The sequence below is a fragment of the Natrix helvetica genome, assembly GCF_964273705.1.
Source record: "Natrix helvetica genome assembly, chromosome: 2".
Classification (NCBI taxonomy): Eukaryota; Metazoa; Chordata; class Lepidosauria; order Squamata; family Natricidae; genus Natrix; species Natrix helvetica.
The window spans coordinates 296,169,498-296,187,160 of NC_138552.1; the positions used below are offsets into that span (position 1 = coordinate 296,169,498).

The 17,663-nt window shown below is 44.0% G+C and overlaps 1 protein-coding gene and 1 long non-coding RNA gene across 3 annotated transcripts in view; one reads left to right on the forward strand and one right to left on the reverse strand.

Annotated features, from left to right (window-relative positions):
• LOC309388305 overlaps positions 1 to 17,663 on the forward strand; it is a 393,048-nt gene that overhangs the window by 225,821 nt on the left and 149,564 nt on the right. The gene's annotated exons all lie outside the window — the stretch shown is intronic.
• GOSR1 (golgi SNAP receptor complex member 1) overlaps positions 1 to 17,663 on the reverse strand; it is a 36,707-nt gene that overhangs the window by 11,303 nt on the left and 7,741 nt on the right. For both annotated transcript variants that reach the window (XM_081945498.1, XM_081945497.1), the window contains exons 4-6: positions 15,385 to 15,492; positions 14,158 to 14,249; positions 10,415 to 10,489 (exon numbers count right to left, since the gene is read on the reverse strand). In XM_081945498.1, coding sequence (XP_081801624.1) covers positions 10,415 to 10,489; positions 14,158 to 14,249; positions 15,385 to 15,492 — 275 coding nt within the window. The remainder of the gene's footprint in view (positions 1 to 10,414; positions 10,490 to 14,157; positions 14,250 to 15,384; positions 15,493 to 17,663) is intronic.

Genomic DNA, 17,663 nt, shown 5'->3' on the forward strand with positions numbered 1-17,663 from the left:
CCCAGGATGCCAGTACCAGCCAGGAGGGACATGGGTCCATTGAACATGTGGTGGGTCACAGCCGTCCACGCAACCTGTCCAAATCCTCGGGGGCAACAGAGTCAAACTCCTCCCAGAATGGTCTCACAAGACTCACTGTTGACGGCTCGTCCGGTCCACTGGAGGGGGCCCATCCGCTCCGGATCTGAGCGACTTTGTCCTGCAGATATTCCCCAAACTCCTCTGCTCTGCCCTGCAAGGGTGCCCCCCGCGTCCCCTGTGACAAGAGGGAGCGGGTCACCCTAAACAGGGCGGCAGGGTGGTTATCCGCAGACGCAATAAGAGCGGCACAATGTCTACGTTTGGCCGCTCTCAATGCCACAAGGTAAGTCCGTAAATAGGCTCTTACCTGTGTTCAATCAGACTCGGAGCGTGAGGATCTCCACCTGCTCTCTAGACGTCTCCTATGGCGCTTCATCACCCTCAACTCCTCGGTATACCAAGGAGCTCGGGTGGATCGCTGCTGCAGGAGAGGTCGCAAAGGCGCAACCCGGTCCAAGGCCCCAGCCGTCGCCCTATTCCAGGCGGCCACTAGGTCCTCCGACCGAGCGCGGGTCAGGGCTACAGGTAGTGGCCCAAGCTCCGTCTGGAACCTATCCGGTTCCATCAGGTGCTTGGGGCGGTACCAGCTTGGACAGACTGGCTCCGCCTCCTCGCGGTGGAGGGTAGCGCCAGGGAAGTCGAGCAGGAGACATGAGTGATCTGACCATGACAGGGGAGTAATAACTAAATCCCCTATTCCCAGATCACTCGTCCACTGTTCAGATACAAAAACAAGGTCCAGTGTGTGGCCGCCCTCGTGTGTGGGGCCCTGAATTAATTGGGTCAGGCCCATGGCTGTCATGGAAGCCATGAACTCCCGAGCCACCTCAGATGCTGCTCCCGTCGACGGCAGGTTGAAGTCCCCCATAACCAAAAGCCTGGGGATCTCAACCGCCGTCTCTGAGATCAGCTCGAGGAGCTCGGGCAGGGCCGCTGATGTATAGCGAGGAGCCAAGTATACAATCAGCAGGCCCAACTGCCTCCCTGGGCCCCATTTCACACCTAGGGACTCACAACCGGGTATCTGAGGGACAGTGAACTCTCTCGGTTCTAAACCATCCCGTATAACTACCGCCACCCCACCACCCTTACCCAGGGCCCGAGGTTGATGGAATGCACGGAAACCCGGTGGGCACATTTCCACGAGGGGTAAACCACCCTCGTGGCCCAACCAGGTCTCCGTTATCCCTGCAAGGTCCAGCTCCCCCTCAGAGATCAACTCACTAATGAGGGGGGCCTTGTTGGTTACAGACCTTGCATTGCAAAGCATCAGCCGCAGGCCCTGGCTCTGTAGTTCCTGACCACCTAGTCTGCGGGGGTTGGTACAAACGACCGGGCGTAGCCAGCAGCCACGGTCTCCCAACCGACCTTGTGATCTTCTCTTGTCCTCGCATCCCCCCCTCCCCGCGACCGATGTAATAAAACAACCCTCTGCTGGAATAACTTGTTCCCTCTCCCCCCCCCCCCCCGCTCACTTCCCTCCTGGACTCACCTGTTCGTCTGGCGCTGGCTTCCCTCCCGGCCTGGTTGACCCACCCCCCCTCCCTGGAACCCCCTAAAAACAATACAAAACATTTAGATAAAAATCCCCTCAGCTTCTGTTTCTTCCACCTCTCGGGGTTCGCAAACCCGTCATCAAGGCAGGCCCTTGAAAGAGCCAAGGGCCATGCCTGCGAGAGAGGGGCCTCCCGCAGGCGGAGCAGGTCTAACCTTGAATAGATTGTTAAAATGTTAAAAACCCAGTAGGGTAAGGGTGCTGGTGATAAAAAGTTAATAGCTGGAGGGCTAAGGTCTCAATGGGAAGCTGGAGGCTTTAATATCCAGATAGTACTTGGAAAGAAGGCGGGGGGGGGGGGGGGGGAAATGCTCAAATATTCCCAAATGGTGAAGAAAGGCAGAGATGCCAGAAAAATGGGAGACAGTCCAAGGTGGTTGCAGATGGATACGGTTGCAGATGGATGTGGGTTCCTTAGTGGGTGGGTGGGGGGGCATTCTTGGCCCAGTTGTTCTTAGTCTAGGCAGCCACTCAGGCCCATCCATAGCCCTAAAGCAGGGCCTCCAGTGGCCTCTGAAGTTCCAGGCCACCCCCAGCCATTGTTTCAGATCTTCACCCTCACTTCTGGTTCCCAGCCAAAGCGCCCGGTGGGCACACTCACCTTGGCCCCCCATTCGGCGCCCCAGTGTTCTCCACAGTTTAGGGTAAAGTTCTCAAAAGTCCTCAAACAATTCTCCAAGTTCCCGGGAGCATGGGAGCAGCCAGGATACGGCAAAATACCATAGAGGAGTCCCTGGCTGCGGCTCTTTCCATTCGTCCATCGCCGCAGCCGTCTCCCTTTGCCCTTCCCGACTGCCTCCCTGCCTCTACTTATGACCACAATAGAATTATTATTATGACGACAATAAAATTTCAAAAAGCAGATGAGAGAGATGCCACCCGATAAACAAAGGAGCAGGGGAAGTAAAAAGATGGATGCAATTCTTAAAAATGTGTTTTTTTCAGTTAGATATACGAATGGTCCTTGACTTACGACCACAATTGAGCCCATAGTTTCCTTTGCTAAATGAGGCAGTTGTTAAGTGAATTTTGCCCGATGTTACGACCTTATTGACCAGCGTTGCTAAGCGAATCAGTGCTGTTGTGAAGTTAGGAACACGGTTGTTAAGCCTACAATACAGGAATCTTCCTAGACTAGCAGTTTGCATCTGGGATAGTCTAGATAAGGTTCAATGGCATTTAAGGGAGTTTGGCCTCTTATGTCTACATAAGGATTCCAGACTCCTTCCCTGCTTGACTCCTTCCCCTGTCTCCCCCAGCCTCTTTCCCACCATCTCAATGCTTCTGTCTCCGCTGATCCCTCCTAACTTTCTCAAGCATATACTCAACGCTCCCTTGCAACTTGGACTAACATCAATGGTGCAAAGAGTCAGGTTCTACATTTAGGCAACAAAAACGAAATGCACAGGTACAGTATAGGTGGTACCTTGCTCAATAGTAGTAACTGTGAAAGGGATCTTGGAGTCCTAGTGGACAAGCATTTAAATAGGAGCCAGCCGTGTGCAGCAGCTGCCAAAAAAGCCAACACAGTTCTAGGCTGCATCAACAGAGGAATAGAATCAAGATCACGTGAAGGGTTAATACCACTTTACAAGGCCTTGGTAAGGCCACACTTGGAATACGGCATTCAGTTCTGGTCGCCACGATGTAGAAAAGATGTGGAGACTCTAGAAAGAGTGCAGAGAAGAGCAACAAAGATGATTAGGGGACTGGAGACTCAAACATATGAAGAACGGTTGCAGGAACTGGATATGTTTAGCTTAAGAGAAAGAAGGACTAGGGGAGACATGAGAGCATCTTCCAATATCTCAGGGGCTGCACCAAAGAAGAGGGAGTCAAACTATTCTCCAAAGCACCTGAGGGTAGAACAAGAAGCAATGGGTGGAAACTAATCAAGGAGAGAAGCAACTTAGAACTGAGGAGAAACTTCCTGACAGTTAGAACAATGAATCAGTGGAACAGCTTGCCTCCAGAAGTTGTGAATGCCCCAACACTGGAAGTCTTTAAGAAGATGTTGGATAGCTATTTGTCTGAAACGGTATAGGGTTTCCTGCCAAGGCAGGGGGTTGGACTAGAAGGCCTCCAAGGTCGCTTTAAACACTGTTATTCTATCTTCTAACTCTCCAAAAGACCAGTTCCCGCGGAGTGTGACCCTCCCTCGCCATAACAGCCCATTCCCCCAAGGGAACCAATCTAAAACGAACTTAAAAAGCAAGCACTGGGCATTAAGGCATTACCCACCAGCTGCATCTGTCAGGAGGAATTCTGGTAATTTGCTAATGGACGAGGCCAACTTTTCCCTTTCAGTGTTCTGGGGAGGTTAAGATGGCAGAGTCATTTCGCTCGGCGGAAAAAAGCCGCAGGTGCCATCCGGACCCAGCGAAGAGGTGAGAAATGCCATTACGGGTGAGGAAAGAAAGAGAATTAAAAACAAAAAAACCCCACCCAGAAAATGTGGGAGTTTTAATACCTCAGATGGGAAAACAATTAAAAGATTCCCGCAAAGTCAGACGCTGGGCTCATTAAAAGGGAAAAGTCAGACGGAAGAATTGGGGGGAAAAACCCTGAGAAAAAGGATATTTTTCTAAGGAGTGTAAACAAACGCAGCAAGTCCTCGACTTACAACCGTAACGGAGCCCAAAATTTATGCTGTTAAGTGAGACATTTGTTAAGTGCACCTTGCCCCAGTTTACGACCTTTCTTGCCACAGTTTGTTAGGTGAAATCACTGTAGTTGGTAAGTGATTAACCCGGTTGGTAAGTGAATCTGGCTTCTCCGTTGACTTTTCCTCATCAGAAGGTCGCAAAAGGGGATCATAGGACCCTGGGACCGTCATAAATGCGAGTCAATTGCCAAGCGACTGAATTTTGATCACGTGACCATGGGGACGCTGCAAAGGTCGTAACTGTGAAAAATGGCCATAAGTCACATTTTTCAGCGCCGTTGTAACTTTGAACAGTCACTAAGTGAACCATTGTAAGTCGAGGACTTCCTGTACAGGTAGTCCTCGACTTACAAGAGTTCATTTTGTGGCACCCCTCCTCCCCCAAACTACAAATCTCAGAATGCCATGGGGAAAGTCTTGGAACAGATTTATACAAATCAGATTTATACAAATCAGATTGCACCCCAGGGTTCTGAAGGAACTAGCAGACGAGATCTCAGAACCACTGAATTATATCTTTCAGAGATCCTGGAGCACCGGGGAACTACCAGAGGACTGGAAAAGAGCTGATGTGGTTCCCATCTTCAAAAAAGGGAAAAAAATAGATCCAGGAAACTACAGACCTATCAGCCTGACCTCAATACCAGGAAAGATTCTGGAAAAAATAATCAGGCAACGAATTTGCGAACACCTAGAAGCAAACAAAGTAATAGCCAAAAGCCAACATGGATTTGTCAAAAACAGATCATGCCAGACTCATCTTATTGCATTCTTTGACAAAGGGAAAAAAATTAGTGGACCAGAGGAATGCCGTCGATATAGTTTACTTGGACTTCCGTAAGGCTTTTGATAAGGTAGACCATAACCTACTACTAGATAAAGTAGAAGAATGTGGGTTAGACAACATCACCACCAGATGGATTGGTAACTGGCTGACCAACCACACTCAACGTGTAGTCCTCAATGGAACTGCATCTACATGGAGGGAGGTATGCAGTGGAGTACCCCAAGGCTCTGTTTTAGGCCCAGTACTCTTCAACATCTTCATCAATGATTTGGATGAGGGAATAAATGGGGAACTCATCAAATTTGCAGTTTAACATCAAGCTGTCAAGAATAGCCAACGTTCCAGAAGTCAGGCTTAACATACAGAAGGATCTTGACAAACTTGAACATTGGGCACTATCTAATAAAATGAAATTCAATGGTGAAAAGAGTAAGGTTCTACATTTAGGCAACAAAAACGAAATGCACAGGTACAGTATAGGTGGTATCTTCCTCAACAGTAGTAACTGTAAGAGGAATCTTTAAACGTACAGCAGCTGCCAATAAACCCAACACAGTTCTAGGCTGCATTAAAGATTACATGAAGTATTAATACCACTTTATAAGGCCTTGGTAAGACCAAACTTGGAATCCTGCATCCAGTTTTGATCGCCGCGATGTAGAAAAGATGCAGAGATTCTAGAAAGAGTGCAGAGAAGAGCAACAAGGATGATTAGGGGACTGGAGGCTAAAATATACGAAGAACGGTTGCAGGAACTGGGAATATGTCTAGTTTAATGAAAAGAAGGACTAGGGGAGACATGATAGCAGTCTTCCAATATCTCAGGGGTTGCCACAAAGAAGAGGGAGTCAAACTGTTCTCCAAAGCACCTGAGGGCAGGACAAGAAGCAATGGGTGGAAACTAATCAAGGAGAGAAGCAATTTAGAACTGAGGAGGAATTTCCTAACAGTTAGAACAATTAATCAGTGGAACAGCTTGACTCCAGAAGTTGTGAATGCCCCAACACTGGAAGTCTTTAAGAAGATGTTGGATAGCCATCTGTCTGAAACAGTATAGGGTTTCCTGCCTAGGCATGGGGTTGGACTAGAAGACCTCCAAGGTCCCTTCCAACTCTACTATTGTATTGTAAATATTATTTGTCTATCAAAGCTGAGTTATTTCAATACAACTAGTCCTCAACTTACAACAGTTCATTTAGTGACTGTTCAAAGTGACAACAGCACTGAAAAAAAGGGACCATTTTTCACACTTACGACCGTGGCAACATCCCCATGGTCACATGATTTATATTCGGACACTTGAGAAGTGACTCACATTTTGCGACCTTCTGTCCAGCAAAGTCAAGGGGGAAACTAGATTCACTTAACAACCGTTGGACTCACTTAAAAACCGCGGGGATTCCCTTAGCAGCGGTGGCGAGAAAGATGGTTAAACTCACTTAGTAACTGTCTCTCTTAGCAACAGAAATTTGGGGCTGTACTCCATATCTGGAGGAAAACATACTTGATACCTGGAGGCAAAACCAGCTGTCAAAATCCTTACTGTCGTTCTGGAGCAGTTTTTCTCAAGCTTATTTGAAGAGCTGTGGACTTTAATTCCCCAGCTGGGGAATTCTGGGAGTTGAAGTCCACACCTCTTCAAATACAATACAATAGCAGAGTTGGAAGGGACCTTGGAGGTCTTCTAGTCCAACCCCCTGCCTAGGCAGGAAACCCTATACCATTTCAGGCAAATGGCTATCCAACATCTTCTTAAAGACTTCCAGTGTTGGGGCATTCACAACTTCTGGAGGCAAGCTGTTCCACTGATTAATTGCCCTCACTGTCAGGAAATTTCTCCTCAGTTCTAAGTTGCTTCTCTCCTTGATTAGTTTCCACCCATTGCTTCTTGTTCTGCCCTCAGGTGCCTTGGAAAATAGTTTGACTCCCTCTTCTTTGTGGCAACCCCTGAGATATTGGAAGACTGCTATCATGTCTCCCCTAGTCCTTCTTTGCATTAAACTAGACATACCCAGTTCCTGCAACCGTTCTTCATATGTTTTGGCCTCCAGTCCCCTAATCATCTTTGTTGCTCTTCTCTGCACTCTTTCCAGAGTCTCCACATCTTTTCTACATCCTGGAGACCAAAACTGGATGCAGGATTCCAAGTGTGGCCTCACCAAGGCAAGCTTGAGAAAAACTGCTCCAGAGACTGAACTGGATAGGATCTGGACAGTTTCTGAATCTTCTTTTTCCTTCTTCTTCTCCTGCTGCTGCGGTCATTTTCCAGAAAAAGGCTTTCTTTTTTTTGAAGTGCCAATCCAAGAAAAAATAAAATAAAGATAGGAGTTGGAAGGTGGGAAACCAAACAGGATGCTGACCGGGAAAAAATCTATTTGTTGCCTAAAAGCCACCAAAACAATCCCACTCCAAGTCAAAGCCAGAGAGAGGGGCGGGGGTGTCTTTGGCCAGCAGGAAAAGGAGAGGAAACTTCCCCCCCACCCTTTTGGCACGGGGAAAGTTCGGCCTCCGACACAGGCTGTCAATTAATGGTTGGTGAAAAGCCGTGTTAGAAGGGAGGAGAGGAATAGATGTGGTTTTAAAAAAGGGCATTAAGTTTCCAGGATTATCAATAAGGGTCGTCCCCCCCACCTATTTTTATTTTTCTTATAATGAAAGTGTTGTGGTGCCTCGTTGCAAGATTAATGGACCTTCAAGATGAATGCGGTCCTTTGACAGGCAGGAGCTCTTCTGGGAGGAAGCTGCATCTGCAAATTTTGGAGGAGGAGGAGGAGGAGGAGGAGGAGGAGGAGGAGGAGGAGGAGGAGGAAGAGGAAAAGGACTGTGAGGTCCTTAGTGCTCTCTGAACTTGGTGGTTTTCTTGGAGATGTTTCAAGACCCAATTAGGTAACATCATCAGTGTTAGAAGGGAGTAGGGTTTGTGGAGAGGAGGAGGACTTTTTGAGGTCCTTGTTGCCCTCTGAGGTTGATGTTTTTCTTGCAGACATTTCATGACTCAACTAGATAACATCATCAGTGTCAGAAGTGAAGAGGAGGAGGAGGAGGAGAATTATGACTCTCTGGGCTTGGGTGTTTCCTTGCAGACATTTCATGACCCAACTAGGGAAAATCATCAGTGCTAGAAGGGAAGAGGAGGAGGAGGAAGACTGTGGCTCTCTGAGCTTGGTGCTTTTCTTGCAGACGTTTCATCACCCAACTAGGGAACATCATCAATGCTAGAAAGGGAAGGGGGTTTGTGAGGAGGAGGAAGAGGAGTTCTAAGGTTCCTTCCAACTCTGGTATTCTGTATTATGACAGGGGGATGGACTAGATGACCTCAAAGGTCCCTTCTAACTCTAGTATTCCATATTCTGAAAGTGGGATTGACTAGAAGACCTTGAAGGTCCCTTCCAACTCTGGTATTCTGTATTCTGAAAGTGGGGTTGACTGAAAGACCTCTAAAGTCCCTTCCAACTCTGTTATTCTAGATCCTGAAAGTGGGGGTTGACTAGAAGACCTCTAAGGTCCCTTCCAACTCTGGTATTCCCATGCTTTATCAGAGTCCCAAAGAAATCCTGAGATACCAATGTGATTCAGCATCCATTGCATGCTATCTCCCAGCCAGCAGCAGGGAAAAAAAGGCAATATCCTGTCCAATTTATGTTATGCACACTTCATTATTCAACACCACAACGGTTTTTGGGGGGTGGGGGGCATCAATGTTTGACAACTTCCCCAAAAGAGACAATTCTTGAAGCAATAGCGCCCCCTTGAGGTGAGATGCTGCGGCTGTCTTAGAAAGGAACCGCCTTCATTAAACCACGACACAAAGACAACTAAGCGTTATGCGAGTACAACGTACAGCCCAGCATATATATAAGTTGGAAAAACTGAATCTAAGGAAAGTGCAGGCAGTCCTTGATTTACAACAGTTCATTTAGTGACCGAAGTTGCCAGAGCCCTGGAAAGAGAGACTAAGGGCCAATTTTCACGGTTACGGCCATTTTCAAGTCACATGATCGGTTGCTTGGCAAGCGTCCCACAGTTATGACGGTCGCAACGTCCCAGGGTCATTCCATTCCCTTCTGCGACTTTCGGACAAGCGGTCGGGGGAGAAATCCGATTCACTTACTAACAACTGCCATCTGTCAGAAACGGTGTAAGGCAGGGGTGTCCAAACTTGGGAACTTTAAGACTTGTGGACTTCAACTCCCAGAATTCCCCAGCCAGCTGGCTGGGGAATTCTGGGAGTTGAAGTCCACAAGTCTTAAAGTTCCCAAGTTTGGACACCCCTGGTGTAAGGTCTCCTGCTTGGGCAGGGGGTTGGACTAGATGACCTACAAGGTCCCTTCCAACCTTGTTAATCTGTTAAAGTTACTCACTTACCACTGCAGTGATTCACTTAACAACTGTGGCAAGAGAGGTCGTAAACGGCACTGAAAAAAGAGAGACTTATGAGCGTTTTTCACACTTACGACCCGTTGAAGAATCCCCCATGGTCACATGATCAAAATTCAGACCACAACTGATTCAGATTTATGACGGTGGCAGTGTTCCCAGGGTCACGTGATCCCCTTTTGCGACCTTTCAACAAATGAAGCCAGGGGAAAAGTCAGACTCACTTAACAACCATGTGACTAACTTAAACCACTGCTGTGATTCACTTAACAACTGTGGCAAGAGACGTTGTAAACAGCACTGAAAAAAGAGAGATGTATGACTGTTTTTCACACTTACGACCGCTTCAGTGTCCCCATTGTCGTATGATCAAAATTCAGACGTTTGATAACTGACTCATATTTATGACGGTCACAGCGTCCCGGGGTCACGTGATCCCCTTTTGCAACCTTCTGGCCCGCAAAGTCAATGAGAGAAGTCAGATTCGCTTAACAACCATGTTGCTACCTGAACAGCTGCAGTGATTCACTTAATGTCGGTGGCAAGAAAGGTTGTAAAATGGGACAAAATTCACTTAACAAAGCCGGCTTCTAAAGTTGCTTCCAAATGCACTATTCACTACTGGGGAGGAAAAAATAAACCTTCAAGGGGCAACCATAACTCTCAGAGGGAGCGCCAACAACCAGAGCACTGCAAAGTAATATAAATCCTTTCATTATTCAGTCAGAACTGAAGAAGCTTCTTGGATGAGAAGCGAAACCTCTTCAAGGAAAAACGAAGAAAGTCCACTTGCCTTTTGAAAAAGCAACATAAAAGTCAGTATGTTGAGTTGCTGGTTAAAAATAATAAAGGCGAGGATACAGACAAATCAATAAATACAAATTAAGAAACGGCGAATTCATCAAGAAGGGATAAGAAAAGAAAGGCCCAAAGTGGGACGGGGGCTTACTTTCGGAGGTGTTCGTTCTCTTTCAGGAAAACTTCCGTCCGTCTGTTGTTGACACCACAACCGCTTTTGTACGACCTGAAAGGTGTGAAGACAAAAAAAAAATGAAAAGAGAATTCAGACTTTAAGTACTGATGATTTATAGGCAGAGGTGAACAACTAATGACCCGTTTACAACCGGAGGACTTCAACTCCCACATTGGCTGGCTCAGGAATTCTGGAAGTTGAAGTCCACCGGCTGTAAAGAGGCCACAGACACACACAGACACACAGACACACACAGACACACACGGGAAAAATTAGACAATTCCCAGCCTAACTGCTTTCTTTGCAATGTTATTTTTCTAATCCATTTCAACCTCTTGTGTGTGTTTGCGGCCATTGTAACTTTGAAAGCAGGTCGTAAGTAGCTTGGGGGAGGGGGGGATCGTAAATTTGAGCAGTCGTTAAGTGACCAGTCGTAAGTGGAGAACTCTCTGCATTGAACACAAGGCCAAATTTGCAATCTTTCAATTTGTGTGCAAATAAACACCTCTCTCTCTCTCCCCCCTCTCATTCTCTCATTCTCTGTCTCTCTCTTTCTCATTCTCTGTCTCTCTCTCTCTCTCTCTGTCTCTCTTTCTGTCTCTCTCATTCTCTCTCTCCCTCTCTCTCATTCTCTCTGTCTCTCCCCCCTCTGTCTCTCTCTCTCTCATTCTCTCTCTCTCATTCTCTCTGTCTTTCTCTTTCTCTCTCTCATATTCTGTCTCATTCTCTCTCTCCCCTCGGGAAAGGGGGCGGTCTATAAATTCAATAAATTCAATTCAATTCTCTCTCTCTCTTCCCCTCTCTCTCATTCTATCTCTCTCATTCTCTCTCTGTCTCTCTCATTCTCTCCCTCTCTCTCATTCTCTCTCTCCCCCCTGTCTCTCTCTCTCATTCTCTCTGTCTTTCTCTTTCTCTCTCTCATATTCTGTCTCATTCTCTCTCTCTCTCTTCCTCTCTCTCTCATTCTATCTCTCTCATTCTCTCTCTCTCTCTCTCTCTCTCTCACACACACACACACACACTTATAACAAGACTGTTGCTTTGGCGAGTGTGAGATTTACAGAGACACAGAAAGAGCGGAGAAGGAAAATGGGAACTGGTATCTAAAAAAGGAACAACTCAAAAACAAAGGGAGAAATGGTGGGAAGCAAAAAAGAGAAATCCGGGGGGGGGGGGGGGGGAGATTACTCAAAGAAGAATGACAGGGAAAATGCAGAAGAAAAGATAGAATACATATAAAAGGAAAAAAAGAAAAGAAAAAAAGGATCTAAGAGTAGGGGATAGAAGGACAAGCCGAAAACGGATGGAAAATGGAACATCAAAGAAAGTAAGGGATGAGTTAAGAGAAGATGGTTAGGAAAGGAGGAAGGGAAAGAAGGGATGTATCAGTAGAAAAATGAAATATGTTAACACTGCCAATAATATACAGCAAAATAACATGATAATGGTGGATAACCAATTAAGTAAATTGCTCATTATGTTAAAACTGAATGTGGGGATACATGCCACTTATAGAAATTAGAATAATAAATGGAAAATGAAATGATAAATTTGGCATATTTTCTGAAAAGGGCAAAAAACGATACTGTTTATGTGTTATAAGGGAAAATTAAGTTTAAGATGGAAATATGGGAATGTATGGGGTTGAAATTAGAAATGGTAATGTGGTATAAAACAAATTATGTACATGAGAATGTAAAAAGGGGGAAATCTGGACGACTCCTTGTTTGTAAAAAGAATTTAAAATTTGTAATAAAAAAAACCCTAAGATTACTCAAACTGGAAGGTCATGACCTTCAAGTAGGATGGCATGCCTTCCTTTGGTATGAAAAAGGATTTGCACACAAATATTTCAATAGACACTACATCAGACAGTCCCTGTTATTAATATGGAACAAAATTAAACACAACCACTATACCAAAAACACCCATTTGGCTATCTACAATGGAAGCATACATACACCCAAATTTAATGAATATGGAAAATATAGTTACATATAAAGAGTTATTGAACAGACAGGGGGAGATCAAAATTAGATTAGAATTGGCATCACAAGGGGTACAAGTAGAACGGTGGTCCTACTTACAGATACAATCAAGGTTTGCACAGGATAGGAAGAAGGAAGGTATTGCCAAAGATTACACAATATTAGATAAACTTTTGATACAGACAGAAAACAGGCTGATCAAAGTGTTGTATAGATTTTTGTTGGAGTATAAACTAGAGGAGGAACATGTCAAAGAAACCATGGTCGCCTGGGTAAAGAAATTCGGTTATAATGTGGAATTGGCTAAGTGGGAAAAACTTTGGATACTTAATCAAAAACTGACAATGGTTATGGCGTATAAAGAAAATCTTTATAAGATCTTCTACAGATGGCATCTCCCCCCCCCCCCCCCCCCAGTATGGGTCTCCAAAATGTTTAAAAATCTGGCCCCAAATTGTTGGAAGTGCAAAAAAACACCAGGCACTTTTTATCATATGTGGTGGACGTGCAATGAGGCAAAAAAATACTGGAAAATGATTCAATTATGGTTAGAACAAATGGTGGGAGACCAAATCTTGTTTCAACCACAAATTTTTCTCCTAGGTATAATACCGGAGAGGTTTAAGAAAGATACACTTTATCTAGTTATATATGTACTAACTGTGGCGCGCATAACTTATGCACAATATTGGAAAAAAGAAAATACACCATCAGAGCTAGACATAATCAGAAAAGTGTTGGCCTGCGCGGAAGCAGATAGGCTCACTCTTGAACTTAAAAATAAAGGGGAATCAGAATATTTTGAAGTCTGGAACAGATTTTGTGATTGGTATAAGACAAGGTGACAAGACTGGAACAAACTGTATATATTGCGATTGGACAGAAGGATAGACAATGTATTAAGTAGGCTAATTGTCAACGGTTGAGACTAGCTGTACATAATGTGAATGTATGGTCACTTCGACTTCGGGGTACTGCATTGTTTTAAATGTAAAAATAATAAAAATATATTCAAAGAAAAAACTATGAAAAAATTAAAGCGACCAGTTGTAAGTCGAGAACTCCTTGCATTGAACACAAGGCCAAATTTGCAATCTTTCACATTGTGTGCAAATACACCCCCCCACCCCCCCCATGTTTATAACAGGACCACGCCCTGTTGCTTTTGGGAGAGTGTGAAGTTCATATATAATGTTATTTGAAGTTCAGGGATCTGAGCTAAGTAAATACCACCTTGCAATCATTTACTTTTATTAACAGTTTGGGAGGCTGCAGAAGTCTGCAAACAGAACTCCCAGATCCAAAGGTAGTCCTCGACTTACAAGCATTCGTTTAGCGACCGTTTGAAGTTACGACGACACCGGGGGGGAAGTGACTTGTGGCTGTTTTTCACACTTAACGACCGTTGCGGCATCCCCGTGGTCACCTGATCAACATTGAGACGGAAACGGACTCATATTTATGACGCTTGGTCACGTGATTTCCCTTTGGCGACCTTCTGACCAGCATGGGGAGGCCAGATTCACTTAACAACCGTGTCACTAACTTTTAACAACCGCAGGGATTCACTGAACAACGGTGGCAAGGAAGGTCATAAAACTCACTTCACAAACGGAAGTGTGAAAAAAACTAACCGTGTCGCTTTTTTTCAGTGGCTCCAAACGGTCACTAAAGAAACAGTTCTACGTCCCTGTAATTATAACAACATTGTGGAAACAATTAACGACATACTCGATATCTTTCCGGACGGAGCCCATGAGGTTCTCCCTTTCCCGCACTGCCATGAAGTTGGTTTTGGTTTTGTGGAATTCGTGGGTGTAATCCTGTCGAGAGAGAAAAAGAAAAGAAAAAATAAATGATTCCGACGGGTTTGAGGACTAGGAACTTAGAAGAGAATATACGGCCTTCAACTGCCAACCTAAGCTGGGCTGAAGTCCAAATATTGTTTTTTCCCCCCAAACACATTTATTTATTTATTTTTGTTACATATTTTAACTGCTTTTATAAACAAAGTGTTGTCCTGGTTCCCCCCCCCCCCCTTTACATCTTCTATTATGCATAGTACAATACAATACAATACAATAGCAGAGTTGGAAGGGACCTTGGAGGTCTTCTAGTCCAACCCCCTGCCTAGGCAGGAAACCCTATACCGTTTCAGACAAATGGCTATCCAATATCTTCTTAAAGACTTCCAGTGTTGGGGCATTCACAACTTCTGGAGGCAACTTCTGTTCCACTGATTAATTGTTCTCACTGTCAGGAAGTTTCTCCTCAGTTCTAAATTGCTTCTCTCCTTGATTAGTTTCCACCCATTGCTTCTTGTCCTGCCCTCAGGTGCCTTGGGGAATAGTTTGACTTCCTCTTCTTTGGGGGCAACCCTTGAGATATTGGATCCACTGCTATCCTGTCTCCCCTAGCCCTTCTTTCTCTTAAGCTAAACATACCCAGTTCCTGCAACCGTTCTTCATATGTTTTAGTCTCCAGTCCCCTAATCATCTTTGATTTGACATCATATTTCCATTTCCTATTTCAGTCATCTTATTTTTATTCCATATTCTCCGGCTTAATTTAAATTTTTTCTTAATATATGAACAATATCCTTTTGCCTCTCAAAGTTAATCAAATTTAACATATCATTTCCATCTATTATTCTGTTTTACTATTAATAATACGTATCCTCAAGTTTAATTTTATATAGTAAACATTTCATTTAATTAGTTATCCACAAGCACTAATTTTCATCTATATCCCACGCATTTTATTGAGTGTATACCATTGGCTATATTTACTACGTTTCATTCTATTCTACTAATAAATGCTTTTCTTTCTGGGGGCCGGGGGCAAAACCTGCTGAACTGTCTCGCTTAGCGATGGACATGTTCGGCTCAATGGCGGTCGTACATTGAGGACTGCCTGTAGATAGGGGACGAGGGCCCATGCTCGGGGAAAGGGTCTTACTTGTAGGATGTCTCTATGCCGTTGTAGGGTGTGCATCAGAGCCGCGTTGAGGGAGGGGACACCAGCGCTGTTGGTGTACTCCGCCATTTTGTCATTGACCGCCGTCAGCTGCAACAGAGAGGAGGAGAACATTAGCAGCTTTTCAAGATAAAGAGCTTTTCGTAGAGGGGAGGATTGTATGGAGCTAGATGATACGTAGCCATAACAACATTCTTTCTAGAAAGCCAAGGTCATCCTTTTGTCTCTGCACCTCTGCACCTGACCGGAACTGGATAGGTGGAAGCTGCCAGCATGGCAGTGGGAGATTGGACCATGGGATGGGCTGGTGGGTGTGGGGGCAAGATCTTGAACTTCCAACTGGGTGGGGAAAACCGGGAAGCTTTCAGATTCTGGTTTTCCCAGATGCGCCAACATGGCTCTCTTCATCAATTGGAACTTTGAGCAATTCTTTGTCTCGAACTCTGATTTACTTTTGGATGCTATTTGGAAACCTGACATTAACCGGAATCAACAGCTTGCTTCTTCAAACAAGCAACCCTTTGACATTACAGGTCACCCTCAACTTACAACAGTTCACTTAGTGACTGTTGGAAGTGATGACATCACTGAAAAAGAGTGACTTCAGACAGTTTTTCTCACTTCTCTCCTTGATGAGTTTCCACCCGCTCCTTCTTGTCCTTCCTTCAGGTGCTTTTGGGGAATAGCTTGATTCCCTCTTCTTTGGGGTCAGCCCCTGAGATATTGGAAGACTGCTATTATGTCCCCCCTGGTCTTTCTTATCGTTTAATGAGCATATTACAGCTGTCTTTTTATTCCTGCCTCTTGGAGAAATCAGGAAATTTCTTTTTAAAAAAAAAAAAACAATTTTTATTTGTTTTTAAACAAGGACAAACAAACATAAAAATAAAAAAACCACCTTCCATTACAAATTGTAGAAAGTGTGTCAGTTGGTTACAGTATTTCCATGCATCTCTTCCATAATTACCACCTGCTTTTCATATGAAATCGCATATTTTAAATTCACATATATTCATGTATATCACAATTATTATATCTCAACCTCAATTTGACTATAATTGTTTTTACGTCCTTTTATATATATTCAAAATCTAGAATAGGATTATATGATAACATTCTATTAAATCATCCTTAAATCATCTAATCACATTACATCTTTATAACATATTCTAGATAAAGCTTTTAAACCTCCTCTCATAATCTCCATATATTGTTTATATAAAATTTCATATTATCAAACTAATATATCTATATGTATTGTTACCATTATTAATCATTATTTAACTATAGCTATTGTTGCTTCATTTTATACATACTACTAGTAAACTAAATTTAGCTTAATTTTTTATTACACATTTTCATTGCATCAACCTGTATCTTTCCAGTAATAGTACGGTCTTATATCTTGTAGCATTAATGTTCTAGTTACTTCCTTAATAAATCTTGTATAAACTTCTCTTGGCAACATGTTGTTCCTTTCGTATCTCATAAAAGCTCGAAACCCAACATCTGCTGTTTCCATCAGCTTATCTTTGGTTATCACTGGTGCTTCTGTCAAGATTTCTCTCCTCATCTCCCTCAATTTTTCTCTCTTTTCTTCTTCTGTGCTTTGAAGTCTGGGGTAGAGTTCCAATCCATCTATCTCCCCTTTCCATAGTCCGCTCTTGCCATTACCAACCACGCTCACTCTGTTGTCAGTATCCACAGTTTTCTTATCTCTTTGCTCATTTTTTTCTTCCATCTGTTGAACTCTGTCCTCCACTTTCTTCATTTGGTAAACATCCTCTGTTTCTCCATCAGATTTTTTTGTTTTGTATTCCATATTCTCCAGTCTCTTTTCAATTCTCTCTGTCACAACTAATAGATTTTGAATTTCAAACATAATCATTTGCAATGTTATAGTTTATTTTTCCTGCTGGGCCATTCTTTCAATTTTGCAGACACTGCCACTATAGGGTTCAAGGCTATTTTAATAAACTTCAAACAGGTTCATTTATTATCTTTCAAGTCAAAATGTTGTCTTCCCTCCAATAGCTAGTGATAGAACTTCCAAAAGGCACCTGTATAAACAACTCTTCCTACTATCACTGTCAGTAAACAAACTGAAAGAACCTTGAATCTCAAGTGATCAAGGAGAAAGAAGAAAAACAATGTATCCAGCCTCCAGCCTCTAAGTGGCAGTGTAACTGCTTTTCCTCCTGTTGTTACAACCCTCTTCATAATCCTTATTATCTTCTTTGTATTCCAAGCTTAAGAAAGGA